This window comes from Falco rusticolus, chromosome 5, assembly GCF_015220075.1.
Source record: "Falco rusticolus isolate bFalRus1 chromosome 5, bFalRus1.pri, whole genome shotgun sequence".
Classification (NCBI taxonomy): domain Eukaryota; kingdom Metazoa; phylum Chordata; class Aves; order Falconiformes; family Falconidae; genus Falco; species Falco rusticolus.
The window spans coordinates 36,411,647-36,427,097 of record NC_051191.1 but is presented as its reverse complement, the minus strand read 5'-3'; the positions used below and the strand labels follow the sequence as shown (position 1 = coordinate 36,427,097).

At 37.2% G+C, this 15,451-nt stretch overlaps 2 protein-coding genes across 18 annotated transcripts in view; one reads left to right on the top strand and one right to left on the bottom strand.

The window, feature by feature from the left end:
* The window catches only part of HELB (DNA helicase B), a 68,288-nt gene extending 54,535 nt beyond the window's left edge, over nucleotides 1-13,753 (top strand). For 3 of the 7 annotated variants that reach the window (XM_037389527.1, XM_037389526.1, XM_037389528.1), the window contains 10 exons: nucleotides 731-1,603; nucleotides 2,660-2,831; nucleotides 3,508-3,649; nucleotides 4,634-4,764; nucleotides 5,764-5,848; nucleotides 7,326-7,385; nucleotides 7,924-8,128; nucleotides 8,998-9,132; nucleotides 9,380-9,829; nucleotides 10,318-12,515. In XM_037389527.1, the coding sequence (XP_037245424.1) occupies nucleotides 731-1,603; nucleotides 2,660-2,831; nucleotides 3,508-3,649; nucleotides 4,634-4,764; nucleotides 5,764-5,848; nucleotides 7,326-7,385; nucleotides 7,924-8,128; nucleotides 8,998-9,132; nucleotides 9,380-9,829; nucleotides 10,318-10,407 (2,343 nt within the window). In that variant the 3' untranslated portion in view covers nucleotides 10,408-12,515. Of the gene's footprint in view, nucleotides 1-730; nucleotides 1,604-2,659; nucleotides 2,832-3,507; nucleotides 3,650-4,633; nucleotides 4,765-5,763; nucleotides 5,849-7,325; nucleotides 7,386-7,923; nucleotides 8,129-8,997; nucleotides 9,133-9,379; nucleotides 9,830-10,317; nucleotides 12,944-13,247 lie in introns of those variants that run through there. The other 4 variants (XR_005104525.1, XR_005104526.1, XM_037389525.1 and 1 more) reach the window with 4 other exon arrangements.
* GRIP1 (glutamate receptor interacting protein 1) overlaps nucleotides 11,165-15,451 on the bottom strand; it is a 330,769-nt gene continuing 326,482 nt past the window's right edge. For all 11 annotated transcript variants that reach the window (XM_037389516.1, XM_037389521.1, XM_037389520.1 and 8 more), the window contains one exon: nucleotides 11,165-14,746. In XM_037389516.1, coding sequence (XP_037245413.1) covers nucleotides 14,513-14,746 — 234 coding nt within the window. In that variant the 3' untranslated portion in view covers nucleotides 11,165-14,512. The remainder of the gene's footprint in view (nucleotides 14,747-15,451) is intronic.

Below are 15,451 nucleotides of genomic sequence, written 5' to 3'. Positions count from 1 at the left end.
AGATGTTCTGACTTGTCTTTTAAGACCTCCAATTTCAGACACTTCTCTAGCAAACATATTCCAGTGTTTCACATCCTTTTGTTTAAAAAGCTTTTCCTGATGTCAAATTTGTCTGTTTCTTGATGCGATATAGACTTGTTGCTCTGTTGTTTCTTGTACTACGGACTTGCATTCTCACTGCAGCTTCTTATTGCTTGAAGACTCTCTTAGCTTTTTCTCTTAAGGCTCAGCAATTCCACGTCATTTTTCTTTCCCTCGGTAGTTCACATTTTTGTGCATTTCGGTCTTCTACTGTTTTGTGGTAGTCTCTGTAAAGGTTGTGTGTTTCTTGAAGTAGCATGTTCAGAATTGCCAATAGTATTGTGATAAATGTCTTTCCTGTTCTCTGCTTCTACAGTTTTTGTGCCTTTACTTGAATATGTGCTAATTAGTTGTGTACAAGTTTTCCTTCATACGCAATTTCTGTGCCAGGTTTTTGATTTTTGAAGTTTCTATTTCATACAGAAGAGTGACCGAGAGGAATTATCATGCCATCTTACTTTTAAATATCCCGCTTTCATGTTGCTTGAAAAGCATTTTAAGTTTGTGCATTACAAAAAATTATATATTTTTTCATAGACTTCCACCCTCTGAATTGCAATTTGTATTTATTAGGAGCAATGTTATTCAGCAAGACACTAACATCTTCTGAAATAAATATATCTTTGCTTTTATTCTTTCTGGGGAGAAGATTACTTATAGGGAACTGAACCTTTCTTACTGTGAGGCTACGTGGGCTGCCTTCTGTCGGTGTGAACATCTCCTCTGGAAGATTCCTGACTTGCAGAAGAATGCATTAATTCTGTATGATCAACTCAAGAAGCAGTGCAGAGAAATGGGACACACTTACGAAGATCAAGATGAATTAGCTCGTTTGGTATCTAGACATATGTCCATTGAACATGTTTGGCAATCTCTTGAATTTTTGAAAGATCAGAATGTGGTGATTAGGGAGAAAAAACTAGTGTTTCTACCTCATCTTTACAAATCTGAAAAAGACATTGCAATGTATATAGGTGACCTTCTGTTAAACCACTCATGGAAACTGGATGTCGATGTGAGAAAGGTACTTAGTGCTTCTGAATCATCAGGAGAAATGGTAGATAACAAAATTAATTTTACCCAGGCTCATGAAATGGAAAATCTGAAGGAAAATAGTCCAGACAATCATAACTGTGAAAATCACTTTCCTGAAAAGGAAGTGGGGTTCATGTGTGGTGGCCAAGGTAAAACAGAGTTAGACTCAGATCAGGTAATTGCTCTGGAAAAGATTTGTTCTAATCCTGTTACAATCATAAGTGGAAAAGGAGGCTGTGGGAAGAGTACAATAGTTAGCTGCCTTTTTCGTTACTTAAAGCAGATGGAAAAAGAAGTAGAAGCTGCTTCTAAGGACTTTGAAGAAGACCTGGATGCATCTGAGGACTGGAATATCTTTGATAATCATTGGGAGTCAGAGAATATGTACACAAAAAAACTTTTGAATGTACTATTTACTGCACCTACAGGGAGGGCAGCAAGCCTTTTGAGTGAAAAAACTAAGCTTCCTGCATATACGCTGCATCAGGTAAGGAATATATATTTTTTTTAAACTGTTCTGAAGGACCTTCTGACACTATCCATTCTTTTTTTTTTTTTTTTTTTAAAAAAAAAACAAAACCCCTTGTTACTGAACTTCCCTTATGATATGTGTAGCTGTTAATGATAATGCTTAGGTACAGCTTGTCAGCGTTTGAAAATCAACGTTAGATTTTGGGGAATCATAAATCAATCACTTGAAATACATTATTTGCTGTAACTTTGGTGGTTTTTTTCTACTGACATACATCTCAAATTTGTTCCTTTCATGGGCATCTAGTCTTACTAGCTCAGTTTTTTGGGTTTTTTTTTTTTTAGTTACAACAGAAATACTTTCTAGATGGCATAGCTCTTTTCTAGTGTCTTGTTGCCTAGCAGTCATGCTAATAACTGCACATACATGAAGAGATCAGTAGGTGGGGTTGAATAATGAGATAGATTTCATTCACAGAGTATTTTCTTGATTACTGTTAAATATTGTGTCTTTTGAGGAAAAATGTAGAAAGCAAATTTAGTTTTAAAAAAACTTGTTTAAAACTAAGTTAATAAACTTAGGTCAAGTCTGTTTTCCTAGATAGCGGAAAGTACCAAGAAGACATTGGAGGTGTGGAATAATCTGTATAAATCAAAATTACAATAACATCAAAAGTACCGTGGTCTTATTTTATCTTTGGGGACTGGATAGTTGCCTGTTCCCCTTTGTCATGCAATGTTGGGGACTTATTAATGTCAGTGAGGTGTAGTAGAAGATGTTTTGTTACTGAGCAATGTAACGGCTGACCTTATATCTTTAAGGGTCCCTGCAGAAATAAAAAGATGCATTTGTGCTTTTACATCGGTATTGATAATTTCAGCTAGAAATGTATTCACCAAGGAGGAAAATAAGACTGGTTGAGTCTTCTGGGTCTTTACATATTTAAGTTCAGAATTTCAGATCATAGCTCTGAATACAACATTAGAAGATACCACACTCTGGCTACCTTTATAAGACAGTTGTTTACCATTGATTAGTGTCAGAGTTTGATTTATTTCTATTTGTTTCTAGATCATCTATAGTTTTAAATTGTGGAGGCAGAGTGAACAAATACAGCCATGGAAGTTTGCTACTGTGACAGTTCTGATTGTGGATGAAGGAAGTTTGGTGTCTGTACATATTCTTAGTTTAGTTTTAAAAATCCTGTGTGAGCATGCTCAGCTTGCAAAACTTATTATTCTAGGTAAGTGAAATGGCAAGTTTAGCATGCTACAATATTTAATAATACACAATATACAGTGTAAGTATCGGAGCTGCCACTGGTGTGACTGAGTCACTTAAAAACCCCAGAACGTTGCATAGTTCTGTACTTGGATATTTTTGTTTATTCATAAGGTCAGATGAGACAGACAGTTTTCCATCTCAGCTGACAGTATGAAAGTATCATTATTTCTGTTTAACAGTGTTTTGTCTGACTTTGAAAGTATTATGACTTCCATTTTGTAGCTTATTACGTCTTGCAACTGGAAAACTTTTCTGATTTCCTTGCATTTAAAGAAGCTTTCTTACAAGTTTGCTTTTTGGCATGCCATTATGGCATTTGTTTTTAAATACTTAGCTTTCAAAATGTGTTTGAATAAGATGCAATCACCGTCAGTGTTTATCATGCAGTGATTTGCACCTGCTAGTAAAGCATTACTGAGTGAGGAATATGAAAAATTAAAACTACACTATGGCCTGATTCCCCAAACAAAGTTTCTTAGATTCTTTGAAGTTTTATTTCAGGTGAGTTGTATTGAGGATGCATGTTACAATGTAGAGGGTTGAGTATTTATTAATTACAGTGTTTCTTTTTTTCAAGATAGTTTTTAACAGATGATCTGTTACTGTTTCTCACAAATAATTGCCATTCTGTTTAGGTGATACTAGACAGCTACCAAGCATAGACCCAGGAAACATGTTAGCTGATATTTTTGAGGGTCTAAGATCAAGAGGCTTTTCTGTGGAACTGCGAACTAATCACAGAGCTGAATCTCAACTAATCGTAGATAATGCATCAAGGTAAGATTTCCTTAGGTATATAAGAAGCATTCTGGCAGTAGGCCTGGTCCTTTACCTGCAAAATAGTAGTGCATCAGGATTTGAATTGGTAGTACTGCTTCTGTTACAGTTTCTTATTCAAAATCAGTAACACTGGTTTTAGTAACAAATGAACAACCCTCCAAAACAACAACAAACCCCCACAGATTTTTCCAGTGGTATATGTATTGAACAAGAAAATGTGTGCGTGCTGAAATACTCCTGAATTTTATGGGACACATTTCAATATCAAACACTCTCTGTTGTTCTCAAGTGAGTTGTGTATGCACAAATAACTTTACGCTTTCTAAAACGACTTACAGTTGCTTTTCTAAAACAAAATTTTTAAAGACACTGCTTTAAAGACATTGATTTTTTAAAAAAAGTGTGACAACAGCTAAATGAGGCCGAACTACACTAAGAGTTTAGATGTCAAGGACCATTAAATCATAGTGTCTTTTTTTTTTCTGTATTAATGCCTAGAACTTTAGTTTCTAGCATTTGCATTACTTTTGGTCTGGAAATAATCCTGTTTGCTGTCAGCATATGATTTCTTCCTTAAACCTCAAACAAAAAAATCTAGGTCTTAGTGCACAAGGCCTTTTGCCTTTTCATGTTGATTGGGATTGAGAGTATTCTGAACACTTCCAAGATGTCCAGAACTGCTAAGTGTTTTACAAGCACTGTCACTTTCTTTTTTTGGTAAGACTTCTGTGTTATTCCAGTCTCTCCTATGAGAAGAGCTTCTATGGGTAATACTTGGTATAAAGTTTTAGAGAATGAATTATCAGGTTTTTTTAATGCGAAATTGTTATGCTCAAGAGACAGAGTTTCTGGTGCATGTAGTGTAGATAACCAGAAACTTATAAATGGTGAACTTCAGGCACATGCAGGTGATGATATACTGGAACCCTTTAACTGGAAATAATTTTTCTTTTCTGTTTAACCTTCACTGTTCCGATGAAGAATATCTCACCGGAAGCTTCCTGAATTTGATGAGGTCTTGAAAGTTTCTGGTTGGAATGAAGAAATGACAATGCCAAGCCCGGAGAAGAAATTCATTCTTATTGCTTTGCCTGCTGGAGGGGGTTGTGACAGTATGTGTGTACAGTTTGTGGTGTTGATCTTCCTTTTGGTAAAGCATAGGCTATTTGGCTGGAACTAACATTCTTGGAAGATTTTAATCTGCTTTTGTTTTAGTATAAATAGTTTACCTTTTGCCTTCTGTAAGTGTACACAGCAACACCCTTAAGTGCAAAGGATATGGTGTAGAGCTCCAGCTCTATGTTTTGAAACAGGGGTGATACAGCTTCCACCAGTGTAATCAAATGTGATTGTCTTTCTGTGTTGTGGCTGGAGCTGTCAAACCTTAAATGATAAATTTTTTCAGAGGTGAATCATTTGAGTAAACAGCAACTACAACAGGACGGTGTGTTGGATAGGAATGTGCTCCCAACTCTAAAATCAAGTTAAGAAAATGGAAACAGAGGGGGATGCAAGTATTTCCTTTAAAATGTTTTGAGGTCAGAGTTAGGGCCATTGGTTTTGACCTTTATTGGGTAAGTGGATTGAGTGGCCTCTTGCTTCGTATGTGTCAAAAATCTTCAAGGGGGATGTGGAAAAAAAACCCACCAAAACAAATATTATTGCCTTACCTTACTATAGTAACTTACTCAGCAAATAGAATACTAAAAATGGTTTTTTTCTGTGAGATCTAAATATATAGGTCTGTGGCTTAAAAATCTTGTATCTTTACCTCTTTAACGTGCCATATTAGAACCATATTTTACATGAAATACTCTCTATGCAGCTGTTTAACACAAAGAAGTAAGAATTTTTCTCCTTCCATATCACTCTTGTCTCTCAGATGTTAATAGTGGGATAACTGCATGATACTTTTTTTGGGAGTATATATGTGGGTGTTATGTGGTGTGGGTTTTTTTTGGGGTGTGTGTGTTTTTGTTGTTTCAAACAAGTTGAAATGTCATTGAAGCAAGAAATAAGCAAAGGCAGTTTCATATTGAATTATGTTTTTCTTTCTTAAATTGTTTGTTCTGCACATTTTTATGCCTTACCTTTTGTGTCTTCTAAAACAGACTTGCAAACTGCCATAAAGACTTTACTTAAAAAAGGACCAGGACTGCAGGATGCCAAACAATCGCAGTTCATTGCTTTCAGAAGGTAACAGAGCATGCAGGCAGACATTGAAAAAATTCTTGCTAGCAGCCACAACCTGAAAATTGCTGAATGTGTTGAAATGAAGAGACTAGTGGCAGTATCATGAAGTTACCAGAGAGAACAGGCCTGGTGTCTCTTCCTGTAATTTCTGGTTGCCTCAGTCTTTTCCTCTGTGGAGAGTTGCTTCATTTGTCTATAAGCTTAATGTTATTTTGCACCATGATTTCTGCCTTTGTGTTCATGTTCATCTGTACTGTTCGTGTTCATCTGTACTGTTCATGTTCATCTGTACTGTTTATGTTAAAGAAACAAAGGATGGACTTAAGTGGTCAGGTTTTGTAGTAGATGCTCTGAGATGAGAGCCTGCGCTCTGGTGCTTGCTAACAGTGCAGTGGTCCTTCAGAAGCAAAAGGTGAGGGCTTGACTGCAGAAGGAACCCGCAAAATACCAAGAAATGTTCATACTCAAACGTATCCCATCCTGGCAGAAGTGAATTCCAGGGTGTGTGATAAGCTAGCATCTCTACATGCTTCTGTCACAAGTAAAGATTGACCAAATGACAGAAGACACTTGCATTTTGACCGTGTGACAAGGGCCAGCTTTAGTCATGTAATCTGATGTGCTCCTGCTGGGCACTGGTGAATGCCTACAGTTTGGAGATTTGGAAGTACAGTACTCTTCATTTAAGAAGGACTGGGGTGTAGGGCTCTAACACACTTTGGAAAAAGATTGGAAAGGTTAGTGGTCACTGATAATGTGAAACATCACAGGAGCATGAATAATATGGATGGCCTCACAGAAACACTGAAGGGATAAATGTAACGTCCAGTGGCACCAGTAGTCCATAAACTTAAACTTCTGCACAAAAGGGTACTTAAGAAAAAACTCTTCCACTTTTATTTGTGAAGAGCCTTTTCTCAGCAATTAACGCCCACTGTTTACAGGTTACTAGTGTGCAAATAAGTGATATGTAAATTTTGGCTACTTTACCTGTTTGCTGTGAATGCTGAGTAACTCTGAAATAATGTTTTTTTTTCTCTCCAGTCTGCATTCAGATACAGTATTGTTGTTAAAGAATTCTGTATAAGATTTTTCTAGAATTTATTTATAGGTACTTAATTTGCATTTAAAAGTTAAAATTCCAGGTCTTTAAAAAGCAAATACATCCACAGACAGAAGATAATATATCCAGGCTTTAGTTTTTCTTTGGTTTTCTTCTTTACCTTAAAAACAAATCCAGCTAATCTAGGCATGCATCATAAACATATTTGCCTCACTTTCTATGGTATTTAGATAAAACTGTTCCTTTACTGCTCTTACTTCCTATCAGTGATTGTTTTTAACTATTGGTGGAAGATCATCATAGCTAAAATGGGCTTTTCACATTATTTATAAATTAATGCTAATGTCACTACATTGCATGTAGTTGTATGTTTTATAGCTCATGATTTCGTTTGTGTTCTTGTTTTGTATGATTTAGGCAAGACTGCAATCTAATAAATGAACTTTGTTGCCAACACTATTCAAATCATCTAAGCAGGTAAGCCAGTGTTTTGAAATTTTTCCTGTGAACAATCTCATTTTGTTTTTGAAAGAGTGAGTCAGGCCAATGACCTAAAATAAGATTGTAAAACTTGTAATGTTTAATCTAGATCTGATTATTTATGTTAGAAATAAATTATATAATATTAAACTGTTTGCTGTTCATTTAAATTGTCATTATGTGAATTCCAAGATTTTGATTTGCTGTTTAGTACTTAAAGTTGGCATAAAAGCAACTTGGAAAAACCCCCTCAAGGTTAATTATTTTTTGCCACTGTATTATTTCTGAATAGATTCTGAAATATTTTTGGAAGCAGGGAAGCAGGATTTTAATGCTACTACATGCTACTGTTTTTTACTAAAGGGTTTTACAAAAGTTCAAGAAACTTTTGTTTAAATGTGAATTCTCTTAACTGTTTTGAACCTTATTAAGGTTTTTAATCTGGCCCAAGTACAGAGAGGGGCAACAGAAGAAATACTGAGAGATGGCAAATGCATGCTTTGTAAATACATTTCTCCCTCTTTCTCTGACGTAGAGATCATAACAACCGACTTTTATTTCAAATTGATGACAAGATTTCCTGCACACGAAATACATATCTCAAGGATCTGTTGCCAGACGGTGGTTTCAGAGAGGATCCTAATCACCATGAATGCAGAAGTGGAGAAATCACCTTCACTACAGAGACTGCTGAGGAGGACAAACGACTATGCAATGGAGATATATTTTTCATAACAGGGGTAAGTCCTTGCTGCAAGAACTTGCACAAAAACCTGCAGTGGTAACTGATTCAGCCCTTGTGAATTCCCAGAACAAAACAATTCACACTTCATAATTTTAGTCCATCATATATACTTAGTTCTTCTGCTGAACTGTCATGTGAAAGGCAAGAAAGAAGCAGACTCACGGTAGCAAATTAAAAAAAAATAATCTCTGGGCATTTTTGTAAAATATGTTTCAGTTCGTCTGCTAGTGTCCAGTGTTAAGTATTCTGTAAATACTCAAATGTATTGTAATTGAAATGGATAATGTTTTGGATATAGGTAGAAACAGTCTTAAGTAAAGAATGAAGCTAGTGTTACAGCTTGAGCACTCCTCTGGAACAAAAGTAAGCTGACCAAAAAATACAGCCACAAGAAACTTACTTTTTTTTTTCTGGGTTCAGTGAATTGAGTTGACTCAGCAGAGGGTCCAGTGGAAGTTATCAGTATTTGTGCATCCGAAAAGGGGGACTGTACAGGGTTGGTGGGACAGAGTAGGCTCTTCTCTATTTGTGGCAACAAATTGCTAAATGGCCTCACAGCCTCACTGATGTATTTCGCTGTGCCCTAGGATAATCATAAGTTTTCTGGGGATTTTAAACTGCCTTTCAGCACTTTTTTTACTAAACAGAAGGGGTTAGGGTTAGCCCTTTACAACATTACTTTTCTTGAAGGTGGTCAGTGAAAGACTTCTGGGTTCAGTGTGTGTTGAAACTATTTTGCTTTGTTGACATTGCAGCTATTGTAATTACAAGGAAAGCTAGACTACAGGCACCCACAGACATACAGACATTGATCAAACTGCTGACACAAGCTTACTGCTGAGTGTTCTTGTGCTATTTCTTTAGGATGTAGAAATTGATAAACAGCGCTTATTGACCATCAGCAGCACATGTGGCTCCACATTCACTGTGAAGTATAAGGCACTGAGGAAGCTATGTCACATAAAACATGCATGGGCCAGAACTATTCACACATTTCAGGTAAAAATAAAGAAGCTATGAGCTGATCGAACTTTCACATAGCTTTATCTTGCTAATGCACTGTATTTTCATGTGAAAGTCAGAAGCTCTCTTGGAACTAAAATTCCTTGAGTGCAGAACAGAAAATATTCTTGAGTGTCCCCAGTTCTCTCTAACTTCTTTGTTCTTGTCTTTTTTTCTTCTTTTTTTTGGTAAACTACTTTTTTTGAGATCTTACTTTGATAAGGTGTTCTTAAATATGTTTCAGGGTTCTGAGGAAAAAACTGTTGTCTATGTGGTTGGCAATCCTGGCCGTCAGCACTGGCAGCATGTGTACACAGCTGTGACCAGAGGACGCTGCCGTGTCTATGTTGTATCTGAAGAGCTGCACCTCAGGAGAGCAGTCACTAACAAGAGCATGCCCAGAAAAACTCGCTTACAGAGATTTTTGAGAGAGGCAATGGCAGGAACAAGCAACTGTCCCAAACAAACTTCCTCTCCCCTCTCAAAGAGCTGGCAAAGTCAAGAGCTTGAGACTCAGTCTGTTTCTGTAACTCAAGTTGCTCTTGACCCATCTGAACCTCTGAGTGAGTTGATTAAACAGGAAGGGTCAGCAGTTATCAATAAAGAAGACCAGATGGGCAGTTTGCAGCAAAGTCCATGTAAAAGGCAACAAACTCTTGCAGAGAATTCTGAGGATGCTGTGAAAATACCCTCTGTGAGTATCTCCTTGTGGAGGAAGTTTCTTTTAAACTTTTGTGCTCACTTTCACCACCGTAAGTCACCTGGATACTGTTATGATTCATTTATTAGTATTTATTTAATAATTTTCAAGATGACCAGTAACTGGTGAAGCAGTCACGTTTGGCAGATGTTTTCCCGGACTAATAGGGAAAAATAAGTTACAATGTCAGTAGCAGTAAATTTGTCTTGTTACTCATTGGTGTGATCGATCAGCTGGCTTAGCCTATATTAGCTTATTCTTTGTGTACAGAAGTCAGTTTTTAGGAGCTGACCTGCTGTGAAAGATTTATGTAAAATTCAATTGCTGCAGTTGATCTTTATACAGTCAAACATGTTTAACAGATGCATTTTTCATTACATCTAATTTCTGAGCTCTGTCATGGGGAAAGAAGATGTAACATGATGTTACTGTATTTTAGTTCTGGTTCAAACTCTGATAACATTTTTGTTTTGTTTTGACAGACAACAGTACAAGATTCCCCACTTGGGTCTTTCAGGCTTAAGAATCTAACTTTGGGACAACCAACTCCTAGGAAGCTTTTCAAAAGTTAACAGGCAATTAACTGTCATTATGAACCTTTCTTGAATCCGTTTCGTTCAGGATTTTTGGAACAGAGAAGCTGGGTATGCAGATGATTTTCAAAGGTTCTCCTGTATTTGCTTGTTCTATGAAGAAGCAGCTTGTTTTAAAGTGAACCTTTTATATTTTCAGTGATCTGTTTTTAGTAGGAGATTCTTCGGGGTGTCATCAAAAAATCACATCATTCTTTTGTTTTGGTGAAGAATGAACTTGCAGGTCTTACAGAATCCATATGTTCCCTTAAAAATGCATGGGAATTCTGATTTTAAAGGCTCTAGTTATCCATACCAAGATTTATCAGTCTCCTAATGGCTACAGAATTGATGAGAGGCTTTTACTGCTGTGCCAAAACTGCAATTTGCTTGAGTTAAAAAATAGTTCTCAAAGGGGACATTAGATTTTTCTAATGTGGCAGATTTATGGGTGTGAAGCTTTGAGAGATTATGGACTTTCATCTTGTAATAAATAGAACAAGAGAGTGGCAATCAGTGACACAAAATTTTCCCCACTTCATATGTGAAAGAGATGTAGACTTGCCATTGCTGGTTTAGCTAATAGTTGTATGCTGGTAATGATCTTGGTAAGAAAAGCAAAATTCCAAGCCAGAGTTCAAATAACATTCTACTTTTAATTTTTTTTGGTGTACTGTGACCTGTGGCATTGTAATTTTTGAGATTAATCAAACATGAGACAAATTGTACTAAAATTTGGACAGCTTGCTTCTAACTATTTTTTTTAACACATATGTGTCATGAGTGAGTGGTTTAGGTTGCTTAAGGAATCACCATCAAAGGTATTGGTGAGAGAGTTTTAGTATGAATTTGTGGGATTGCAACTTCACAAAGTTCAGTGGAAAGGTTCACTTTATTACTTATTGCATAGACAAACCACACAAAGAAGAATCAAATTAAAATTAAGCTGGAATGATTTACACAGACCAAGGATGTGAAAGGGTAAGGGAGACCTTCCTGTTGAGTCACGAGGGTCAGAGTGGACCCCCTTGCTTTCTGAACTCTTAATACAGCTTAGGTGCAGCTAGATCCAATCTTTGTCTCAGACTTGGACAGCAGTTTATATCTAAAGGATGTCTAAGTTTCATTGACAGTTTTAAGTTTGATCGCAAGATTTTAGCAGCACTTAATTGTTGGCTAATTTATCATTTACAAAGTAGATCAATAGGGTTTATTGCAATCATGACAGTAATTTGATTATGGATCTGAGGTGGTAACATTCATTCTATACTTGCTATGAGGTATTTAAATCAATTCACGCATGCATGAAGACAGACACAAAGGAATAGGGGGGGGTGTGTGTGTGTGTATATATATATATATAAATAAATGTATAAAGGTGTACCTGTTAAAAGTTTCCCTGACGCTCAGTGGAATATCAGTGCTGAATGCTTTTGCCTGTCTCCACAGGCAAAGGGTTGAGCCTTAAGGAGCCGGGGTACCAGGCTCCATCGTCAGCTTTCAGCAGCGGTCCTCCTGACTTCAAAATCTTTCTGTTCGCAAGCTCTAAGTGGTGTCCCACTCAGAGGGGAGATGCTGTTTTGAGCTCTCCTGGACTGCAGCAGGCTGCAAAGAGCCTCACTTAGCACTCCTTTTTATAGGGTTGGAGATGGTTTGCTTTAGTCAACAATAAATTTCTGTCCTACCCACAATCAGTCAGTAATCACTGGAATTTTCAAAATTCCAGTGATGGTGGTACTGTACCACTCAGATTCAGGTAAGGAATGCTTCAGGGCTGTCAGAGGGTGTTATGATTTGGATAAAGAATGTTTCTGGTACAGTCAATGCTGTTCTCCACCTCAGCCATGCAAGAGTTGCTGGTATGGTGCAGGGATGCTTAACTGCCCAACTTGTCTGTTGTGGTTTAAAGCCAGCTGGTGACTGAGGGCTGTGTAGGGGCTCACTCATTCCTTCTCTGCACCCCCCAGTTCCTGGTAGGATAGGAAGGAGAATCGGAAAAAGGTAAAACTCATGGGTTAAGAACAAGTTAATAATTGAACTGAAGTAAAATATAATTAAAATAATAACAACAACAACAATTGTGACAAAGAGGAATTAAACCGAATGGGGAAAAAAAAAAAAAGAAAAAAACACCAAAGCCCAAGTGCTGCACAATACAGTTACTGAGTGAAGCCCAGCGAGTCCCTGAGCAGTGATCAGTGGCTCATGTCATACTAAGCGTGATGTTTTATGGTATGGAATATCCCTTTAGCTAGTGTGGGTCCACTGTCCTAGCTCTGCTCCCTCCTGGCTTCTTGGGCAGCTGCTCGCTGGCAGAGCATGGGAAACTTGAAAAGCCCTGAACTGGGTAAGCACGACTTAGCAACAACTATTGTCAACGTTATCCTCATACTAAATTCAAAACACTGTATGAGCTACTGGGAAGACCATTAACCCTGTCTCGGCCAGACCCAGGACATTCTTACACAGAGGCCAAGGCCTAATGAGGATTCCTGAGACTGTAGAGCAGCCAAGATGCACCGCTACAATATGGCAGGTAAAAGTGTACTACAAATATAAACACTGTATTTTTTTGCTAAAGCTGTGTACAGAATACGGAAAAAATACAAAGTAGAAGATTTTTAATGTCTTTAAATCTCACTGTTTATTTCATTTTATACAGTTTTTCCATACAAATATTTGCAACAGTTTGAATTTCAAAAAACCATAACATAGACGATAAATATCATGCTATTAAAGTATTAAATTTGTACAAAAATACTTTACAGTTTAATACTTATTTGTTACAAATAAAAATACATATTTAAGTGACTCATGAACTTTTTTTTTACATGATTCAGCATTGAATGTCATTCTGAGCTTTTCTGGCAGTGCTGAAATAGAAATCAGAGATTCTTGCATGTGCAGGGCAGGTGAGCTTGTTCATGTATTGGAAATGGCAACAGGGAAACAGTTAAACAGTTTAAATTGACCAGAAACAACTCTGTAAGGTGATTGCTTAGGTATGGAGACTCTACAAATGTACAAATCCAGTATCTTTATATTCACCAATAACAATAATTACCAATAACAACTTGAATACCGGAATAAACCAAAGCAGCTGCTGGTGAGTGTATAAAGCAAATGGCAGTATTTTATTGCTTGAGGGGAGAGGAGAGAATTTGTGTGATGTGTTTGTAAAATATATTTACAATTTTGAATTCTAAAAACGTGTTGCAGGGGGAAAACAAAACATATTAAATGGGACTTTTGCCCTTCAAGAAACTGTTTAAAAAGCTGACGACATGTGATAGTACAAGTTTACAGGTTTATGCATCATTAAAGAGCTTTTGTATCAGTCTTCCACTGACATAGTTTAAAAAAAGCCATTTTCCTCTAAAACCTTTCTTTCTAATTTGTCTGAGCTCATTTCAGTTTTACTTTTGTTGGTAATCCTCTTTCAGAGGTTTTTATCCCGCTAAAAAAGTCTCTGCTTAAAAATCCTCATTGGTTGGCAAGACGTACCATTAAATAACTTCATTGCATAGGGAGTAACATATGTTTTAACGAAATTTACTGAAGTGGGGGAGTAATGTTCACCACATACCAGCATTCCATCTAAACTATGCTTTGTCTGAAGAATGCACCCTTCTTGCCAGCAGAATGCAGGTCCCCAGAATCACAGGTCTAGCCCTTTAACAAGAAAACCTGGCGCAGCATACCGACAGCATTGTTCTCAACCACACAAGCCGGCCACCAGCCTCTTGGCAGAGGTTAACTTCATGCTTTTCCCTCAAACAGCAGCTGCCTGAGGGAGACAACATTTAAATCACGTGTAACACATCTTCCCCAATTTCCTACCTAGGGGAAAAAAGGCCCTTAATGATTTTTCATACTGTTGCTAATGTTAGATTGTTTAGAATGGAATGACTTTACTTAATGAAGAATTAAAACTTTTTCAAAAGTGATGATGAATTAATACAAGCCTTGAGACAGACAGACAGACTGACCTCCTGTGCTTTTTAGTGCTATAGAGCATCTGAGCATCAATCTCAGAGAAATCTTAAGGGGATTTAGCACCATAATTGTCTTTAGTTACTGAACGTCCCACTAAAATGAATTTCTGCTATAATGTATTTGTAGGTTCCCGTGTCTCTGTATTAATGTTAGCGTGTCCACTCTGGTGAAGGAAGGCATTATTCTGATCACTCCACTCCCCGCTTACTGAAGTCTGTTCTGAGCTTACTTTCTGAGATGCCAGGGGGTTTCTGCTAATAACCAGTTCCAGCTTATTGCCTGATTCTGCGATGAGAGGCACAACTAGACAGCAGTCAAAGTCTCTGGTGCGAACGTGGTTTACCTGAACATTTAGGAGAAAGAAATGAGATCACAAGAGAAAGATTCATCCTTGAGACTATGGAACCTCATTTAAATATTCCAGGTAGAGAATCGCCCGATACAAGACTATTTAACCATGGTGTCTGGGGTGAAAACACCAGTTAAGTTTTTTACTCACTGTTTAACAGCATGTAGCGTATTTACACTGGTGATAGCTATTGGCAGCTGTCACAATGCCCACTCTACAAATGACATTTAAAAGCACATAGTTTTTCTGTGTTTCATGATGTTCATTAATTTAAATGCAATAGATCACATCTAAAATTTCAGTTCAGGTCTTCTCTGGTTTTAATTAATATGTATCTAAATTTTTGTAAATTATTTTATTGGGCTAATTGACATCAGTCAACAACTTGGATTAAGCACAGCAACAATTCTCAAATCTGTATCAAGAACAGCAAAAATTACAAATCTGTCTGTAAATGCCTTGGGAAGTTCCAGCTTTCCAGTGAGCATTTGTATATCTCCTTCGGAGTTCTGAAATACCTCACATTTTGAAAGAATTTGTTTATATAAATATGACTGCACAGAAAAACCTAGCCTTAGTGCCACTGCATAAAAGCCCAAGTCACCGTGAAGTGCTGCCTTCTCTTACTGAGGCTCCAAGCAAAGTACAGGGCCTGTGGCGCAGAGAAATTATGATCATTTGTCCTTCCCCATCCCCCTA